The 21732-nt window shown below is 39.5% G+C and overlaps 1 protein-coding gene across 2 annotated transcripts in view; it reads left to right on the top strand.

Moving 5' to 3' along the window:
• The window catches only part of AMPH (amphiphysin), a 123780-nt gene that overhangs the window by 96619 nt on the left and 5429 nt on the right, over positions 1–21732 (top strand). Inside the window, exons 13-20 of one of the 2 annotated variants that reach the window (XM_050320075.1) lie at positions 1655–1678; positions 3249–3272; positions 5887–5919; positions 7262–7312; positions 9331–9450; positions 15667–15723; positions 19677–19826; positions 21097–21360. In XM_050320075.1, the coding sequence (XP_050176032.1) occupies positions 1655–1678; positions 3249–3272; positions 5887–5919; positions 7262–7312; positions 9331–9450; positions 15667–15723; positions 19677–19826; positions 21097–21360 (723 nt within the window). The remainder of the gene's footprint in view (positions 1–1654; positions 1679–3248; positions 3273–5886; positions 5920–7261; positions 7313–9330; positions 9451–15666; positions 15724–19676; positions 19827–21096; positions 21361–21732) is intronic. The other variant, XM_050320083.1, reaches the window with a different exon arrangement.

Raw genomic sequence — 21732 nt, 5'->3', positions numbered from 1 at the left:
TAGGAGCACCGTGTTTTTAGAAGGGATGACAGCCCTGTGTCTGGGTCTTGATTTGACAAGGGTCAGTGTTGTGGCAGCATAGACAGAATGAAACCTGTGGTTGCAGACTTTGGAGAACCTGTGCTTGTAAGGAGATTAAGTAGAGAGCCTTAAGTGGTGTGTATATATTCTGTATGTGTATAGCTTTTGCCGCAGTCATGGATATTTTCCATTCAGCAAAGTGGTGAAGAAGTGATGTGAAGACAGAAGTCATCTGTGCAAGATGCCTTGGGAGGCCTGGTGTGACTTCTCTATCAATAATTTAACTAATTACCTTCTTCCACTGCTCTGCCAGGGTGATCAAACCACAGTAACTGAGCCCCTGGCCTACCCTTCCTCGATTGCTTTTCTGTTTCTATGGCTGCTTCAGAAGTGACCTTTCTAAACCCACCTTACCCTCTTCTCCGTTTTCTAGCTGAGTTCTGTCTCACCTTTCCTCAGTTTATTCCTTCTCCCTCGTGCTCAAAGGTGAAAGGAAAATGAAAAAATGGAAAATGAGCAATCTCTCCTTTCATGGAAGTTAGTAGGACATTTAGGGTTTGTTACATTTAGTGCTTTAAGAACAAACCTGTCATTTTTCCTTACAACTTGAATGCTCAGCTAATAATATTACAGCAAAGGAGGAACATATACTTATGAATTACATCTGCAGAAGCAGCACATACCTGGACTTAAAACAAATTAAAATGAATGTGAAATGGCTCTTGATGTTAATATGCTGTAAATCTGAGTAGTGAGTTATTACTGTGTCTTTTGCTTATCAAAGCAGAAGTTGTTCAGAGAACCATTCTGTCCTTATAAAATAAGAAGCTGGAAGAAAAGAAACTAAATGCACCAATCCTTTCTCTCATGCAAATGTTAGATGTCACATTTAACATTTGCAAATGTTCCAATTTCACATTTTACTTTATGAATATCTTCAGGTTTTGAGGTTTTGTGGGCTTTAACCTAGGTGTGAATATAGTAGATACATTTAGAAGCATCTCAGACTTTTGGGGCCAGCCAGCAGAGCTCCTTCTCATGTGGTCGTCTATAAGTGCTTGGCATGAAGTCTGCTGCTTTTTTTTCGTCTATTTGGCTCTTCTGTTAAAAGGTCACTAACATTAATTAACCAACTGGACAAGAAAAAGAAAATACTGGTTAACTTTCTTGTTTTCTTTCCCCAAAAGTATACCATTTTCCTTTCTAGTGCCAGAGTAGTGAGAAAAACCACTTTATCAGTGCATAGCTGGATCATTTTTTTAGCTGATTGAAAAACCTGACCTCTGTAAGCTCTTTAAAGCTGACACCTTGCAGAGGCTCCTGTACATGTTGGAAGTCATTCAGTCACCAGTTCAGAATCTGGCCATTACTCATGCATGTGACAATGTGAGTTTACTGGAAAGCAACAACTACTTTGAAATAGGAAATAACACAATGCATTGCATACTGCCCATCCTGTATAGCCAAGAAGAGTATCATGCAGATACATGCACACATGTGCTAATATATAAAACATGAATGTAATATAAATATTCATATAAATAAGTATTATCTTCTTAGTGCACAGTGTTTGTATATACAGTGTATGAATGGTATTTTTCTCACAGCCTCTTTTATCCACTCCTTTTTTCAGACATTGCCATGGGATCTATGGACGGTAAGCCATAATAATACATAATTTCCGTGCATATACTTAATACATATTTCCGTGCCTCTGATTTTGCAACAACCTAAAGTCAGATTTACAATGCTCTTACCAAAAGACAAGATAAAAAATTTACAGATGATGATACTTTCTAGTATATGAAGCCAGTGTTGCTTAGCCTACAAAACCTAAGTGATGTCAGTAATCTAGGCTAATAAAATTCACGATCATTATCGCTAAGTGTGTTGCTTTTTCTATGCCTAAATTACAGGTATTAGAGTGTAATAATTGCCTGTAATAATTAGAGTGTACATTACCTGAAGGTGTAGTTCCTCAGAACTTTAGCCCAATGGAGAACCATTTTCTCAAAATTCAGGAGGGAAGAGACAATTTTGCTTGTGGGCATACAGTGAACTGGACTTATTCACAAAAGAAACTGCTACTCTAGGAAACTGTATGAATCCTTCCTTCTTCCTCCTGGTGCCAAATCAGATACAATGATCTGCAGGACGGAAACAACTCATTTTTGTGAGCTTTCTTATGGCTTAATGTCATGGAGTTAGCTGGGTTGACTTGACATGGAGCCTGGTACATTAATTTTTGACCTTTTGTAACTTCAGCCAGCACAGAAATCTGTGAATGCTTGTTGTATATTAAGACTTGGAGCACCATTTTGTGAACAAATACCATATGTGATGTATATTAAATGTTCATCTCTTCCTATTGAGTCAGGTTAAATAAAGCCTGGAAAAAAATCACATATGTAGGCTACCCAGAATTTCAAGGCTGCAAATATCTAGATCAGCTAAAATGCCCAGAAGTGTTGTGAATGTATTGCTCTAAACTTACATTAGATAGCTTTAACAATGTCTTCTTTTTGCACAATTTTATTTATAGCATTTTAATATTGTATAAGTATTCTAGATTATAATTAATTTTCATCTTTGCTCTAGTTTAAAAAAAAAAAAAAAGTAGTGGACTTCACAGCTAAATGTTTGAAATTAAGGATACACAGTTTCTCTTAATGAATTGAGTGCATAGTAGTTGTAGAATTTCCTTGGAACGTTTGCATCTGTTCAAAGTGGCAATGTAGACGGCAGGTTTGTGACTTGATGCCTTACTCTGTGTGAATGTAAATGCCTCTACAAGATAATGGAGAATCAGAGCTGCATGCTCAGGGTCCTCTGCATTGCCTGAGTGTAAATACAAGTAAGCCCCACTACCACTTGCATTTCTTCCTTCCTTGTCACTGTCTCACAGAGCAACTCCTCTTTTCAGTAGAGATGTGGTAGGATTCCTGCAATAAAAATGTCAGTGGCTCACAGAGGAAAGCAAAATGTGACTTTTTGAATAAAATAATGCAGAGGGTTAAAATTCAAGAGCCTGGGATTAGTCTTTTGTGGAGTGGCACCAAAGGACCTACTGCTCCTTCCCAACACTGGTAGCTCCTGGTTAGAGAACTGCTAATTAATGAACTGCTGCTGTAACAAAGTACATCATGGTCTTCTTTTCTGTGTATGTATATATTTATATGTATATCTTTATATTCATGACTTTATATGTATGACTTTATTCTATACAGACAAGCAGCGAATTGGTGCAGCCGGTAAGCAAACCTCCCCCCAAAATTGCAACCACTCTAGAGATATGCTTAATCAGCGTAATATAGAGTCTTCTGGTTTTGTCTATCAGTGCTGCTCTTTTGCATTATAATCTATTGCCTCCAAATGTTGCAAACCACATAGCTTTTCCTTAAATGGCTTAATTTAGTCACTTCATTCTTTAAATTAAATTTGCTCATGTAAAATATAAATTTTGTGTTTTCTCATCAAGTCCGCCTTTATCTTTTTCATCTTGTGTTTTTTCTTTGCTTTTCTGTCTGCTTAAAGCCTGACTCTTCAAAAAGTCTTTCCCTGTGTAACCTGGTCATGGAGGAAACCCCAAACAGTGGGTCATCAGAAGATATTAACAGATCTCAAACTAATCTAGGTTCACTCAGCTGGGGCCTAGACGTTAGCACACCCAGTGTCAGCCAGGAAATTACTGCAGGCGATTCTTTGCCTTTCCATGGGGCAGAGCAAACCTCAAGCGAATCTGTGGGTACTCTACCTGCTAGTATTTGGCCTACAGTAGGTGAGCAGGAGGATTCTGCACCAGGGTCAGCTCCTGTAAACGAAAACCAGAGGACTGCACTGGAGGACCAGTTGGATGCCAAAAATGTCCTGTGGGAAGATGTGGTGACCAATCAGCCTTTAGAGAACATAACCAGTTTTGAGACACCCATCCTGGGAACTGATAGCTTGTTGGATGAACCCCTCCCATGTGATGTGCAAAAGGCAGAGGAAGAGCGTGAGGAAGACGAGTGGGCAGGTGTCAAGCCAAGTGAAAAGGTAGAGACCGAAGCTAACTACAAGGAGGTAGAAGGTACAGAGGAACTGGAAGAGCGAGGTTGTGAAACCAAAGGAAACAGTGAGGCAGAATTTCATAAGGGTTTAGCAAAATCAGATGTTGAAGTTTTAGACAGCACAGAGGTAGAAAATTTACATGCGCTTGATGATAATGATGGGGATACTGGGAGAGCTAGTGGTGCTAACCTAGAAAACCCTAGAGAAGAAGAATTCAAACAGGTCAATGTCACTGAGGAGACAGATGGAGAAATACCATTGTTGAGCACAGGGCTGGAAAATGCAGACAAGGTATTAGTGTACAACTGTAAAACTATAGAAAGCACTGACACTGAACCTGAGAGAATCCTTGGTATCTGGGATCAGGACCATGAAGGAATATCTGAGGATGCCTTAGACCAAACTGACAGTGGTGCTGGTGAGAATACATCCACAGAGTGTATAAGCATGAGGTCATATGTTGATGTACAGATAACTGACCACACAGAAAAGTACTCTACAGGTACTGTGAGCAATCTGTGTCATGCTCAATTATTCAGTGCAGAAGAGTCTGGTAAAGGAACTGAAGACAATAGCATCAGCCACCCCCTAAATGGTAGTACTGGTACTGAAGGTCAAGCTGCTGCTGAAAACCAGTGGGCATTGCAGCCCAAGACAGCTGATACTGTTAGCACAAGCTGTGGTGATCCTGGCCTAGATAATGCAGAAGACCAAGTGATAGGTAGGGCAGCAGCACCAGCAGTCACTGAAGAGCATCCTAGTAGCAGTGGTGTTCCTGAAGCCTTGGAAACAGACCCCTGGCAGGCAAACTGGGATCCAACAGTTACTAATGATTCCTGGGGTTTTTCTAATCTGTCAGATAGCCAAGCCAATGGACTGGATAATTGGCCCTTTTTCCCCAAACAGCAAGGCTCAGATGAAGGTAACATGGAAAATATTTGGTTGGGCATTAATAATAAATGGTCTACACAAGACTTAGGTACTGATAACAGCTGGGGAGAAGTAGGTGAAAGCGCAGGTGATAAAATTCAGGACACACCAGTAAAACAAGGTCATCCTGGGGAGCAGGCAGGCATTAACAATCCTGGACCGAGCAAGGAGATAGCTAGACCCTTGGCTCTGTTTCAAATGGGAAATTCCAGAAATGCTAGCACCGAGAGTTCAACTAGTCCTAAAGACAATGAGACCAACAACTCAGATTTATCTGAAGATGAAATTGCTAACCGGAGATATGGATTGTTGTACCAGGAAATTGAGGCTGATAAAGAAGAGGTACCTACCCCAGTATGTAGCCTAGTCTAGACAAAGAGTTCCTTAGGCCATGCATAACCTTGTCTTTTAAAAACATTCCATTTGTGTGTTTCCCACTGCCCTTCCTAAGCCTGTGCTATTCTTTTTTTGAAAAACTGCCTTGCAACTGTTCATAGTGTGGTGCCCTGCAGCCATGTAATGAAGCAGGCTGACATGCATTTCAAAATGGTGAATGAAGCTTTGAACTGTGAAGGCACATTGTGTCTCGCAGCTTTTGTGTTTTATCTATATATCTTTAAATGCTCCCAGTCTTTTTTTATTATTGTTTTGTAAAAATGCTTAAGTTACTCTGCTTTTTTTCTTTCTTTTTTGTTGTTTTCTTTAAACCTGTGATGCCTCTTATAAAATAGCACGGTTGACAAATTTCTTGCTGCCTTATCCCCCTTTTTTTTTTTTTTTTTTTATGTCTGGCCTACATTTTTATTTTGCAAATAAAAATGTTTTGACTTATGTTCTGATCTAGTAAACAAATGATAATTTGTTCTGATCTTCACTTCTACTTAGGCATCCACCACAGCATTTAATGGATTTGCACAGGTAAGAAATAAACAGGTTTTAAGATAATTTTTTTTCTGTGCTGTTAGGAGGGGATTAGAACTGGCTATACAATTTCAGGAACTCTGTTCTCCAGACAAGCAGCATAGCAATGTCATACTGTCTCAAATCCAGACCTTGTTTGTCCTCATAAATTCTACTTAGATGTGTTACTAGAATGATTCTAATACTCTTAGGACTCTTGGCCTCACTGAATTTAATAGCAAAAAATCTGACTACCTTAGTGGGATGGATTTTTTTCCTCCTAAAAGGACTGACTGATTTAGCTTTTTTATTGTGCTCTTTTTTGAATTTTTCTCACAGCCCCCAAATCCTGTAAAGAATGGTTTCACATAGTTTTGGTCACTCTTTATGTATATATATAATGAGGGGTTTTTTCCTCCATCTTTACTTTCATTTAGGATATATTTTACTCTCAAATGTTTGCTGCGGTGCTGATAGTGAGACTGTGTTGCCCATCACAGAGATACAGCACATGAAGACACCATGTTTATGCTTTCAAATTTGAGGGCTGTGTCAAGATCCCAAATTTCAGGTGGATTACCTGGGTCCTCATTATTTTCCATCATCCTTTTAGAGACTGGCTCATCCACAGTACATGCTGTACACCATATTTTAAAAGCACCTAAAAAGACTCTGCTTATACAAGGACAGAAATGAGTCTTCCAGTGCTTAACCAGTCTGTTCCAGGACATTTAGTTTAGTGAAGGATTTGGAAGGAAGAGGAAAAGCACAAAGCACAACCTCTGGTAATTAAGGCAAAATGTTGGTCTGGAGGAAATAAATATCTGCTGCCCTCACTGCAGTAGGAAAATAATTTGGCCCAGCAATATTTTGCAAATTAATTGGTTCTGAATGAGTGAGGTGTTGGAAAACACCTCCATATTTCTTAATGCAGGTAAAATTTCGTATCTGTAATTACCATAGTTATAATTCAAATAAAAGCCCAGGATCAAGAACATATGAAAGTAGCTTAGAGCTAGTGTAATCTCCAAGCATAGAGTTGCATGTGTTGTCTGCAAAAAGTTTCACAACTTGGAAGTGCATCGTACCTGAAACAAAGTCCTTGCAAATCACCTATATTTAATGAAGGGTTTTTCACTGCCTCCAGTGAGGTGAAGAACTTCTTGGTTTAGAAGGATAGAATATAATTGAAAAAGCAATGTCTTTAATAATAAGAGTACTTAGATAGTCTAAGTATTAAAAATAATTATTAATTATTATTGTATTTGTCATCTTATTCTGTGTGAATGTACTTTGGTGGACATCTGCAAATATTCTGTCTCAAATACTTTTTGCATTTATTTTTCATTTCTGTATCTAGGATATCTCTGTATTTACAGCGCAAGCAAGTGAGAATGTGACAGAACCTTTGGTAAGTGGTGGCTTTTGGTTACTTTTTAAATGCCTGGTAAAAAAAGGCATTTTTTTATTCTTCCTTTGGGCAAAGAGATTTTTCCTTTTTTGTGTGCTTTCCATGCTTTAGATCACAAAAGCTTATACAACTCTTCTACCTGGAAGAGCTGGTGGGTGATATGGTTGTAGTTTGTAAATCCATACTCACTAAACCAGTCTCTTACAAGGACAGCACAGAGCAAAAGAAAAGAAAACCAGAATATTCTAAGATATGTTTACTTTAAAAAGATGTAATCAAACAGTTTGTTCATTTATTGCATTTAAGAAATTAGTAGAATAAGTACTATGGTCCAGTGTAGAGCAAGCAGGTGATAGTATGTGATGACTGTTTAAATATCTACAGTATTGCTGTAGTTTTACCCACTCTCCATATATTACTAGTAGGAATGATCTACTTCTAAGGAGTGGACAATCTTTTTGAAAGTCATCACACCTGGGCAGTTTCCTAGCTCCTCTTACAATCTTTGGTTAGCCTGAAGTAAGGATGTGAATAGCAGCATTGCTGGGTGAGTGCTATAGTTACTAAATAGCAGCAGACTGATAATCAATATTATTTAATGTGGCTTTTATATAATGCCTCTGGTGGTGTTTGTGTTCATGATGGTTACTAAATATGGTGAGAGTATTTTTACTTGTAGCTGAAGTGTGGTAACTCTGCTTGTCAACAAATGACTTGAGCACATCAATGCAATCTGCTTTATAACGTTACCTGTGACTTTAAGCCTGAAAGAATCTTCTAGCATAAAATCTCAGGAAATCTCTCTTAGTCACCTTACCTGGGATAAATCTACTTTGTGTTTCTCATTCCAGTTCTATTTATTCTTTGTGAAATTTTCTAGAACTGTCATTAATACACTGCACAGAGAGATTTTTGCACAGCTTGGTACAATATGGTGAATGCTTCTTTATGCTATGCCATATCCTGAAAGTCTTGCATAGGCAAACTTGTCTGTATCTCATTAAAAATTAGTCTGCTTAAGGTGTATGTGAGTAAAGAATTAAGAGGTTTTGGGGTTTTTTCCTGAAAAATATCAGGAGATTTTAGTATTTTAAAGAATTTCATGGAAGCTTTCCCTTCATGTCTCACAGGAGACATCACATTCTAGCCTATTATCAACTGTGAAGCAATTGCTTTTGAGCTCCATATTATGCTGAGCAATTTGTTCATGGCAGATTAATCTTTTGGGGTTATTTTATCTAATTGAGTCAGCCATTTTTATAAATGGAATGTGCCGAGCACTGCTTGGAACTCTCCCCTTGTATATGCATGTGATGTTTCGCAAGGTGATGTTTCCATTGGAGATTGCACTTCTGCTGTGAGCTATTTTGCCACAAAACTGAACTTGTTTCAGGGCTGGTGATATTTGATAGATCCTCTTGTTCAAAAACAAGCTGAGGCCAGAATTTAAACGGGTGGAAATCCCAACAGTGGGTTGATAAATGGATGCCTTCTAGGTGATTGAGAGCTCAAGAGAAATGCATTTTAATAAGAAACTAGGGATGATTTTCACATTGCTAGAATTTAGTCAGTCAGTGTTTGCCCTTGTGCATATAAAAACTGTTTGAATGTCTGCTAATTGCTTCTTACCTTCCCTGGAGGAGGGACTGTATTTTCCAAGAGCAGACCAAACTAAGGAGTAGGAGGTAGTTTTGAGAACTCATATTTGAAGACCAGAGTTGGTACACATGGGTGCCACTTTCAACTTCTGGCCTTGCTGTCAGTTTCTGGAACATTTTGGAGCAAACTATGGGCGCTTTACTTGAGAAGGAGGGATGTAAAACTGGCACATTTTACATATAGAACATTGAGGATGAAAATGTCCTTTAGATGCTGCCCTTTGCCAGGGGCAAAGCTCAGCAAGATTGAGCCTGAAGTAATACTGTGCCAGGCACAGTTCCCTTTCCCCTCCTCCATTCCCAGTATCATCTGGTCCTCAACAATTTTTCCACTATCTACTTAAAAATCGATAACAAAAGGCTGAGGCTGAAGAAGCTCCACCTGGGGAACTTAAGGTTGCTGAAACCCCTGCTCCTGCTGCTGTTATGGAAAAGGAGGCTGTCCCTGGTGAGCCTGCTGAAGGAGCAGAGCAGGCTGTGGTGAGTGATCTGTCCCTGTGCCACCTCCCAGGCCTCATCTGAGACACCTTTCATCATGGTGAATGTGCCTGCTGCATTTTAGCCATCCTTTCCATTGTCATCCTCTTTGGCTGTTTTCTCCAGTGCCTGGCTGTGTCACAGCATGCCTCTCCAGCACTCATCCTCCTTTCAGCCCCAAAATGTCATTCCTCTTATGTTTCGCATTTTAGACCGAAGTTCAACTGAGTGATTATAGTTTCACAGGTTGTTTGATTCCAGATGAATTTCAGAAGGGGAAAGAATTGATGCCCTGTTTAGACGACCTTATTAACAGTTTTCTCATTTCATTTCAAGCTCTAAGCCAATGTATGCCTTGTATGGTCCTTACTAGAGTGTGAAAATTCCAGAGGAAAAAGTGATAATAATATAAATGTCTTCAAGACTCATGGTTTTAGAAGCCAGTTGTGCTCCAATGGGGAAACTCCAAACACCAGTTTGGAGATTTTTTACATGCTGGCATTTAGGAAATTACGAGAGAAGAAATTACAGGTCTACTTGAAGAACAAAGCAGGGCACACAATATCACCACAAATTAAGAGGTGGTCTGAGGCAGTAGGCATGGGATTTTACTGCTAACTAGCATCCCTTTTTATACAGATAACTCAGTGAATATCTCTTTTATCTCAGTGAATATCTCTTTTATCTCAGTGAATATACTTTTTATCTGAGATTCCTCTTCTACATACTACTGTCAGAAGGTCTTGGTGGTGGATGAATGCATCTGTTTTTGTAGTCTGACAGCTTTCATGCTTTCCTCAGGCAAGAACCTGTTCAAAGGGTCTAATGAGTGCTTGTCGCTGATAGAATATGCAGATTACTACTGAAAAAACTGGATGAAACAAAGAGGTTGGATTTTGTTAGTTCTTCTGCCACAGAAGCTGGTGTGTATAGCTGTGCTCTTCTGACTATTGAGCGCAGTTTGGTGCTGTAAGTGTCCTCTGAAGAACAAGGCTTAAGCTTGCTCATCTGCACTTGGCCTTGGGGGAGTCCCTGTGTGTCTTCAACTGCAAAGCAGGGATGATGATACCCAATTCACCATAAAATTAGATGGTTTTCAGTAAGCACTTGATACACTGCCACATGGAAAGCAATATTAAGCTAATGTAGATGCAAATTAGCTGAAGAAAGTGGAAGTAGCTATAGGTGCACATATAGATGTGGCAGCAGAGAGCACTGATAGATATCCACTTGCCAGATAAGAAGCTACTGTAGCATTTCTTGGAGCATCTCTGGAGCTCATTTTTATTAATGGCAATGGCTTCAACACCACAAGGCTAATGGTGACATTTATTGATGACTCCAAGTTGGGTAGTGTCATTGACTTAGGAGGATAGCATTAAGCCCACTAACTCTACCTACTAAGGATAGGCTAGTTGTCTGCTGGCAGTGTTAGAACTGCGCAAAAGCCACATTAGGAAAAATGTCTTCAGGAGAAGGAATTAGGTACTAGCATTGGTTGCAAGGCTGTGGAGTGCAGAAGTAGTTTATTAAAGACTTTTTTTAAAGGTTAATTGATGAGTGCCTGAGTGGTTTCAACTATCTGTTTAACAGGATTAAAAAATGGTATCCAGCACAAATGATACAAAGAGAGAGGTAAAACTTTAGCTGTAGCACTTGCCTAGTTCATTCTTCCCTTGGTTCTATCTTCCTAATGGAGGAAAAACAATTTATTGTGTGAGGAAAGGTGGGCAGTGGTACCTGGGCTGTTCTGCAGGACTTTGGGGAAAAGGGCAGATAATACCTGTGCAACATTACCCTCTCTCTCTGGACTCCTAGCAGCAATGCACCTATGGAGGGAAGCAGTTCCAGTGTGTTCCCTAAAACTACGTTTAGGGTTTAATTCTGATTACATTTGCATGAACTTTGAGTATTTGTTTCATAGTTTTAATTGGCTTTTGCTTGATTCCATGGTATACACTGGAGCAAATTACTTCAGGATCATCCCCTTCTAGTAACATAACTTAGTGGTATAAGGAGAGCAGGCTCTCCCCTCCTGTGTGTTTCCTTTTCATGTGATATAAATCACAATAATAACTTGTTAACTCCATAGTAGGGCAAATAATGAAATTTTCTATGTGAAGCACATTGTTTTTGTCAAACTGTTGTGCGGAGTGCCTCATGTAAATTTGATAGTTTGAAATAAAGAGGGAGGGAAGGGATAGGAAATCAGTCACTGATGATTTCCTCTCTTCCTGTGAGTGAATGTCAGGGAATGATGTGGAAGAACAAATATTAATGAAGCTAAAAAGGTGATTTTACTTTGATTATCTGTGAGGATTTAAGGAAGAAAAAAATGTGAAAGAAGTTCCCCATTTTTCTAAGAGGAAACCAGCTCCCTTTTATCTTGCAGTAAAGATGAAGCAATGCTCTGAAGGCTGTTGTACATCCTAAGTGCTAATTAAACAGGTTGTGACTGCAGCACCATGCATTTGCTCGTTGGTTGACAAGACCTTTTCAGGTGATCCATTTTGCTGCTGAGGAGTTCTGGGTCCATGGTCTGTCATCAGCTGCTCTGGCTGAGTCGCAGGACTGCAGAGCTGTTGTGAGAGGCAGAGAGAAACACAGTGCAAGAGACAGGCAATTTAGGAGCAACCCAGAAGAAATAACATAAGCATTAAATAGAAGTTAAAGAGTTTTGATTAGCTTTGTTCTTGTTTTTTTGTTGCTTATTAAAAGTGAAGTTGTCCTTGCTAATTTGGGAAAATAAGCTAGAAATGTTGATTTTAAAAATGCCTAAAATGGGGTAATTCTGCATTTGGCTCTGAAAAGTTGTTATTTCAGGAAGGGCTTTCCAGGACTTGCAAGGAAGAGTTTTGAAGATTAGGATTAATGACAAATATGATCAAAGCTAAGGAAAAGTACACTGAGTTGCAAAAGATTAAAACATCATTTCTCAGTGTTCTGCATTTGTTTGCTTTATGAACGACAATTTACTTTAAAAGAGAAGTTGTAAAATACTGATAGATACTGTCTCATGGGGAATCTTTTATCAAGTTTAGTTACTTCCAGTTTGGAGTGACAGCCACTTCTCAGTTTCACTTTTCTGTGGTAAGTTTCCTGTCACATCCCATCAATCCAGAAAATTTATGGCATATGTTCTTCATTGTAGGAACTTCACAGTAAATTTTCTGGTAGGATGTTCATTTAAGTTATGGAAAAAAAAATTGTCCAAGGGATAGGGTACCACTTGCCTCTCAGGGCAATTTTGGATTCAGTTACATGCTGGTTCGTAGTCTGCCTCATCAAGATTGCCAAAACGCCATTAGAAGAGCTCATCAGAACTGCTGCCTGTGGTCTCATTGCATATTTTGTCTTGATCCTTCAGGTCTCAAATTCCATAGAACAAATAATGTTTTTGTTAGTATCTGTCAACAGTTGATCTTTTTTGGGGAGGGGATAAAATGTTTGGTAATTAAAGGCAGAGGATGACCATGTGTGCCAACAGAAAAACGTTTACCATGATAAAAAGTTCATGCATGGAATTCTGCACACAGAAACAATTGTTTCCCTGTTCGCTTAGCATCCCCAAAGGCAGCTGAAACATCCAAAGGATGGTCTAAAGGATATAATGCACTAACCACTGATTTATTGCTACTTCAAATAATACTACCCCTCTCAACACATCAATTTTTCACATTCAAGTAAAGATGACATGAGGACATCAAAATGAAGTGAAAGCTTATGAAACGTTATTTCCCTTTCTTCTTCAACTACATGTGAGACATAGTGCCTGGAGTTCAGAGCACTGTTCAGAGATCAGCTTTTCTACTTCCATTACTTTTGTTAGTTCATAAAGGGCCTCTCAGTTCTTTGGGCCTTCCTGGACTCTCATGTTCTCCCATTAAAGCAGTCAGACACTCAGCTAAATACTGTCAAAGCAGTGTATAAGCATATATGGAACTATCTTCTGGTAAGCTCTTTGCAGACACTGAGCAAGTACAACAGAGGCCAGGAAACAGCCTGCAACTTCAAGAGTATCTAATTACGATTGAGTCCCACTGCAGGTACAATTTGCGGTGCCCAAGTAGTGGAGTATGTATTGTTTCAGAGGGCAGTACAATGGTTAGATACAGAAGAGCAGTCAACTGTGTCCAGATTTTGAGGGTGAAGCCAAGTGCAGGTGCACAACTGGAGCATAAGGCTTTTAAAAATATATGACTCTCGTATAGAGGAGAGAACTGATGTAGAACAGTGTCATTCTGTTGAAGTCGGCGGAAGAAGATTTTTCTCTCTGGAACCAGGGTGTTAGTTTACTAACATGTTATTTAGTTATCCCTTTTAATAGGCTTTCATGCTCTAAAAATGATACAGTTTATGCTACCATGCCTCTCTTCTTAAAGTCCACTCTCCACAAAATCCTAACTTCCACCTAATCAGAAAGGCAGAATGCTACTAATTTGACTAGTACGCAATAGTGACATTAACTTCAGGAAAGCCCAAGCTTTGGGAAGCAAGAGAAGCTCTCCGTACTTCCACCTTTCCAACCAAAACTGTGCTTTCAGTTAGCCTGGGAACTACTTCTCATTTAAAAATATGTAGATGTATATTTTAGATTCTTCTGCAAAGATACCCAAAACTGGGCTGATGGGATTCTTACCAGAGAATATTGCTAGGGAATTATTAAGAAAATGTCAAAGAATGACACATTCCTGACTTTGATGTGTAAGATTATGATAATTTCTGAAGGTAAATTGTAAATACAGCTGATGGCAGAAATTCAGCACTATTTAATGGTACGAGTAGGGAAGCCATCTGACTACCCACTTGCAGTTGGACATAAAGCCTTTACAGGCAACAGTACATCTCTACTGTGCAAAAGAAGAAGATTTCTCTGGATGGCTGTGTGCATGCATGCATCACTATAGAGTATGAAATATTTATATTTTCCTGTTGATATTTGTTTTGTTCTATTTAGGATCCTCTACAGTCTCCTCAAACTTACTATAAAATTGAAGACCACATGGCAGAGGCTTGGCATTTTCAAAACAAGTGGAATTAATAATTTTAAAAGAAAGTTATATAACACTGCAATTTTAATGGTGATAAGGCTGTAAGAGGTCTCCATGGCAACACCATTGTCAGCAGCTGCCTTTCCGTGGCATCTGGGAATGTTTGGGGCTTGTGAGGTGACTGCAAGTAATGCTAGAAGATTAGAGCAGGGAAAAAAATGAGAGATATGAAGTTTGCATATCGATCAGCATTCTTTTATTGAAAAAGAAACATGCAACTGTTTCAGCTGAAACTTTAAGAAATTTTGGAGTGACAGTTGGGGTTGTGAAGGCAGGTAGCTGGAGCCTGAGTACTTGAGGTCTCCTAATTTCTGATTGCTAAAGCAGATGGTCCCCTCTACCATGCCCCCTACATATATTTGCATAATTTCTCTTCAACCTTACAGCTCTTTAGAGAAATCTGACTTAGCTATGTTTGCAAAGCAGCCTCAAAATTTATTAGCAAAGTGGGTTTCCATACCAGATCTTTGACTTGGTTTTGCTTAGCAGTGCATCTTTAGAAACAGCCTGTGTCCGCAGAGAGTCAAACCTGAACAGCAAAAAAGGCAATTCCAGCTGTTCTAAACAAAGCCTGAATTTTAGTGACTTTGACAGGTTTTTTATGTAAGGCACCAGCTGCATATACTGTTGAATATGGACCTAAAGAAAGGTGATTGGGCAAAAAAAATTATGAACTTTGTGACCCAACTGTTTTGAAAAGCCCCTTTACGTGAGTTGCAGTGCACCATGAGTAGAAGTGTTTTACAAAGTTTACCTTGAAGCTCTGGTGAGTTGCAGGAGCAGCAGCAGGTCATAATAGAAACAGATTGAGTCATGGTGGGAAAAATTTGAGCTTGGTGGAAATCGCAAAGTTGTTTAATAAACAATTCGTCAAAGCTGGTGCTATTATGAAAATACCTGTAATAAAATAAAATAGAATTGTCCTTAGCTGTTGGAGTGTGATGATGATGACATACTTGAAGGTTTTATTTGTTTAGCATGCAACTACTTCTATTTCAGATTATATGTGGCATACAAAAAGAATCTTCCTGCTTGCTATATACTACCCCATTTAGCCAGTCGTTTCATTACATTCCATACCTGGCATGCTTCCATTAGCTTGATTAATTCCTCTGCAGCCATTGCCTCAGCATGACCAAGGTGATGACCGTATTTCCTCTTCATACAGGAGAGTGTCGAGGTGGGGAATAAGGAGACAACAGAAGTTGCTGAGAAAGAAAATGAGGTACATATGATTAGCCTCAAGAGTGTGGTTTTGCTTTAATGTCTTCAAGAGAATCCTGTAAAAAAAAAATTGATTTTTCATTTGCATGTCATCAACAGGCAGGCCAATATGATACAACTGCAACCTGTGGTATCTAGTCTGGCACCACACAGATATATCTGTATTCACGGCATATATTCTAACAGATCACTTCTCATTCAATGCAGGATTTGCCTGAGAAAGTGCCTGTTGCAGCAGTATAGAGTCATGAATATTTCAAGGCAGCAAACAAAGCAGTTCCATGGCAGAAGGAGCTGTTTCTCTTGACATTCAGAAATACGCTGCATAGATTCTGAGTAGCTTTTACAGTTTCCATAAGTTTTTTTGCCTAGCCTTCCTGCAAACTTCTTTGTAAAAAGTAAAAGACTCTTTGATTAATCATTTCTTTTTCCTACCACAATATGCCCTAAGATAAAACAGGTACTCGAAAATAATCATGTTATGAGTTGGTTTGCTAAAACACAATCTGGCATCATTAGATACAGTTAAAATCAAATTACAAAGCAAATTAAAAGCTCAATTACATACTTTAAGTTATGCATATGTGGATTTAAATGATTGTATTTCGCTTATATTTCATCAGAGGTGATAAAAGTACTTACCCCGAATCTTTGTATACTAAAGTGAACCTATAATGTGTTCAAATGTGCACAGGAGGAATGGCTGCATATTAAACACAGGGATAAAAGTAAGGACTGAGAAAGAGATTATAACTTATAATTCGGGATTTGTATCTCAAGGTCGTGGCAGCCTTCTGTTTTTGTTGTTATTCGTTTTGGTGCCATGGTATATATGAAAAGATCATGAACTGGTCTCTGTTCACTGGTTTCAGAACATACTAAGTTCAGCTGTCCAAGCTTAGGTTTGTTATCCTGCTGTAAAATAGCACGAACTTTGCTAGAGATGATGATGTATCTGTGGCTCTAGAGTATGCCAGTGTCACTGGGAAGTGAATTTGGGACTCACTGGTGCCATACTCCTCAGCAGCACTGCCACATCCACATAGAAAACAGTGGAATTGCATAGCAAGTCCAGGGTAGGAATGGTAGATCAAGCCCAACTTTGTGTTGACGCAGTGCAAGAGTGTTGCTCCTCTAGCATTGGCTTGTCACTCCCAGCAAGTCTGGTCCAAGAAGAAACATGGAAGGCCTCACTGTTCTGTGAGCAGCAAGGCTAAATCTTTGAAATCTTTTTCTTTATTCTAATACTACTTGTTCTAATAAAGTTGAGGTCTCTTATCTGAGGGTGAATTTGACCCTGTGTTCTGTTTAAAATAGCTGTTTAAAACTGTATTAGTGTATGAAGAAGAGCTGGCGTAAGAGCTCAAGCTATTTACTAAGCTGATACCTGACTGCCAGTGGAGGGTGGTCCCTTTGATACTCTAGCTTGCATACAAATTCTTCAATACTACCCCAGAATCTTCCAAGACTTTGTAATCGATGCATTCCCTAAAGTGTGATGATTGGTTCCTCTTGACATTAGCTAGCTTAGCTGTGATTATAACCAGCTGCCATAAAAATTACCCATTCCTGTTCTAAATGCAGCCTTGGGGCAAGAACTTCAACCCTGGAAGACAAGCATAGCTCAGGCTGCTCCTCTGGCGAGACCCCAGTGACAGGTTTGGTACCCCTCCTTCTCCTCACCCTGGGCTTGTTCTTGCTGCTGCTGAATCTGTGGCATTGTACTCAGCAAGGTTAATGGGAGTACAACAGTGTGAATCAGCTGCATCCTGTCTAAAGAAGAATTCACAGCTGTGCCATTAAATAGTCAAGTGGTTCTATCATAGCCATCGTTATTCTGGGCAATCTGTTCTTTGTCCCCTCTATGGTAGGTATAATGGGACAACTGTCCAAATTTCAATAATACTGCTAGAGATAGCTGATTTGGAACAATCTTAGAATGTCTAATGTTATTTATGACCTACAGAAAAGAGATTTGTAGGACTGGTTTTCAGTATGAAGTAAGGTAATATACCTGTATCTGCAAGTATGTGGTTCAACATAGCTGGGTATGAATTCAGTCTGCTCTTTTTTTTTTTTTTCTCCTCTGTACTAATCAAATATATTTGAGGCTGCATGTAAGGTTCATCCTGTGCTACCTCACATGCCTTTTTGTAAAAGATGTTTTTAGTCTTCTAGCTTGCATTGATTTTGCACTCTTAAGACACAGGGACAAATGAATATGCAGTTGTAAGCAGTGGTATGCATTTAGTGACTTACAGTTACAGGCTGTGAGAATGTTACTGCAGGGCATATGCAAGCTGATTCATATAAATTAGTATTCTCCTCCTTCATGAAATAAAATGGGCTTTGCAAATGCAATAATTAGAAAGGGAGTTGTTGATCCTGATCACAACAGACAGCAAGATCAATTCCTGCAGCATGGTGTTAGAAATACATAGTATAAAATCAATCTGATGTGCACTCTATTCCCACACTTTCCTACTAGCCTCTTCCAGGATTTTTACACTCATCATTTATTTGTATATCTTCTTGGGTCAAGGCCACTAAAATTGTTAATAACGTAAGTGGCAGACCTGCATGCCTTACAGGAGAAGAAGTCAGCATCTGCCCACATCTTTGATGTTACTTCTTTTTACAATAGAGCATCCTTCATCAGCATCATTTGCAATTTAAATTAAAGTTCCCCAGTAATTTCTGCAAATCCATATAGTGTTTTCTGAGTTCAAGGACTCTAGGAGAATTTCTTTATCACATCAAATAATAGCAGTAAATAGGAGTAGCACTGAATATTAAATGTTGCTAACAAACAATGCCAGAAGAGTGCCCATGAACAGTTGCTGAGTCCAGGTAGCAGAGTCAGCCTCATCCACGGGGGAGAGATCAAATTGAGGAAACAAAGAGCATCAGACTGTTAACTGGAGATCAAAGAGATCAAGCTAACTGTGGCTTGACATTGGTACCTCTAAAACAGTTTTCCTTTAGTGTTTTTCCTGGAACTGTTTACTGTAAGTTAAAAATTCCATCTAGAAATTATTTAGATTAAAAGAACAAGTTTTTCATTAACTTCTCACCCTTTGAGCCTTAAGACTAATCCATTTTAAGTGTATACCGAATATGCTACTGTAAGCAGTACATAGCAATATAAATGTTAGGGTGATACATAAATTATGGTAACAGTTTCTGCTGGATGAAGGATTCAACATTGATCTAGTTGTAGGCAGGTATTTTTCTATCCATCTTTCAAGAACTGGAAGAAATCATGCATGAACTTTTCAGTGTGGACTGATCAGAAATGTTTCAGTCATATCCAGACTGAATGGGTATCTTTTTATACTGATATAACTCTAGATCTTTGCAGTTATATTTTTCCTCATCTTTATTTAGCTGTAGAATATATTTACTTTTCCTGACATAGCCTGATTTATAAGTCTCTCTGTTAGAAAGGAATGTGTAATTAAGATTACAAGATTTTTTAAGTCAGCACGTGTCCAGAGGTAGCTAACCAGCTGCAGAAGGCTTGGAGCCACTTACCAAGAACAGATTCCAGTAGCAGGGTCCTGTGGACCCCTTGGACAGCTTGTAAGCTCCTCCTCCTCAGCAGAAACCAGTGGTAAATTTCTTCCACAATAAAGCTGGATGACAAGAAAAGATAAAAATACTACAGCCTTGGCAAACAGTTGCTCCACTAGTAACTAGTCCACCTGAGGACTCTTTCAAGTGTAGCCTAGTGAGGTTTCATACATCTCTTCTTTCTCCCGCCTGTTACTCGGCCTCTCTGCACAAGCTTGCCCCCAGTGCTGCTCTCCTTCATAAATCAGGAGGAACACCAGTGAATTCAAGACCACAGGTCAGCATCACCCAGGGAGGTCACAGAGCAGAGGCTGGTCCATGGTCTCTCCAGCAAACATTTAACTCATATCCTGAAAAGTCCCTCCCTCCTGTTGTTTTTAGGTGGTACCTGTTGATGAGGGGGCTGCAGCATCAGAAGACAGTCTGGCCGTGGCAGCAGGAGCTGGTGATGGCACTACTGCCACTGAGCAGGAGAATGTTGCTGAAGGTGACAAACTTCAGGGAGAAGAAAAGGAATCTGATGTGTCTCAGGTAACTCATGTCAGTGCATGGAAGAAAGTGTTAGGGAAATTGGGACAGATTCAGCAATCTTAGAGAGGCAAGGCTACTGAATGTCTGTGCCCCCAGGTCTGATCAGTGACAAGGCTGATGTTCTCCTGAGAGACCCTGTGTGGGCCCCTCCCAGGGCTATCCCTTCTTCTGAGTCCTTAATTTGTGTTGTACCTGCCTTTGTGCCCCTGTGTTTCCCTGGGCTTGTGGAGATGGGACTTGATGGGCTGATGGCTCCTGTGCTGGGCCCCAGAGCTGTATGGACAGTGTATTCTTTGAGCTCCCCCTCCTGCTGTTGTCTCTCTGTGCCCCTCTGTGGAGATGAGATTTATCATGTAACAGGGCTTTCATGAGAAACAGACAGAAAAAGGAGTGGATTTTTCTTGTGTCCTGGCACCACGTCCCATTAACAGCATTGCTTTGTTTTATGTAAATCGTGGTGGTCAAGCCATCTATCTGTATCTGGCCTGCCACCTTTTATTCTGCAGTCTCTGAGGAGCTGGTGAACGTGTACTAGAGCAGACCCTGCAGCTGGGCACCAGCTGTCACCTGTTGTCATTGCATGTTGTATTTCTTCTCCTTCTGCATGCTCCAGAATAACATAGTCTGGCAGGGAATCAGTGAACATGTTTTTTCAGGTTAGATGCTCCAAGAACTTTTATTAATTTATTATACTAGGTTTCATTACTGGTGAGATGCTGCCTACTTAGCCTCTTTGCTTTCTCTGCTCCCACTTACATGTCTGTAAATCAGGAGAAATCCCCTCAATCAAACAAATAGGTTGTGTTTCCTCTTTTCATCACCTTTATGTCACTATTATCATGCTGACTTGAATTTCTAGAGAAATACAGGACAGTGACTACTGCAAATAGTGCCTTTACCCAAACCTGCCCAAAATTAAGAGCACAGTGGAGGAGAAAGGTCTGTTAATCTCCATGCACACTGAAAATGAAACCCAAACTACCTGCAGGGCATTTTTATTATTTATTGCAATAAATTTCGATAATAGAAAGTAGACATAGGAGAACTAAGGGGAACAGTGAAAACTGGGAAGGGATTACTCCTTTACATTCTTGCACAAATACTGTTTTCTGTCTTAAGAATCCACTGTGGATAAAAAAGAAATTCCCAATATATACCCCATGCAATAAACCAACAATAGTGTTTTCCTGCTTGAAATAAAGTACTAAATAGTCTTGCATTTCTGGGGGGTGGGGGAGTGCGGGTCATTTGTTTGTTTGTTTCTCCCCAGGAAAAGGTCAGCAGCATCCCTTCAGTGGTAATAGAGCCGGCATCAAACAACGAGGGGGAGGGAGAAGAACACGAAGTCATCGTGAATGAGTCCAAAGATGCCACAGCAGAGATGGGCACTCAGGGCACTGGCACTTCTCCCAGTGAAATTTCCCAAGTTGGAAGCGATCAGAAACCTGCTGAAGAGATCCAATCTGTACCTTCTAAAGATCAGCCTGTTCCAGAAGATGCAGGTTCCGCGATGCCACCTGGCTTTCTCTATAAGGTCTGCTTCTTCATTCTTCTTTTAGATATCCCTTCAGATCTAGCTTCTGTGGATTTATCTGTCTGCACAGGTAGTGTGATGACTTCTTGAGGTCAAAGTATACTTAATTTATCAACCAGACACATGCACACACACATACACACAAACAAAACTCTAATATTGTGGTGTTGTTTCATAAATGAAGTCTGAGAAGACACATTTTCTGTATACTGTTGTTAATGTGCATATTCTTATGTATCTGTAAGACTCACAAAGTACAAGAAACCTTTAATCTCACCAAACAACTACTGTAAATTAATATATTGAAAAAATTACTCTGCCACAGAGTTAGTCAGGAATATTGTTGATATATGCTAATGATATATTTGATAT

The sequence above is a fragment of the Myiozetetes cayanensis genome, unplaced genomic scaffold (assembly GCF_022539395.1).
Source record: "Myiozetetes cayanensis isolate MyiCay16 unplaced genomic scaffold, myiCay2020 scf1, whole genome shotgun sequence".
In the NCBI taxonomy this organism is placed as follows: Eukaryota; Metazoa; Chordata; class Aves; order Passeriformes; family Tyrannidae; genus Myiozetetes; species Myiozetetes cayanensis.
This window is presented reverse-complemented; position numbering and strand designations above follow the sequence as displayed.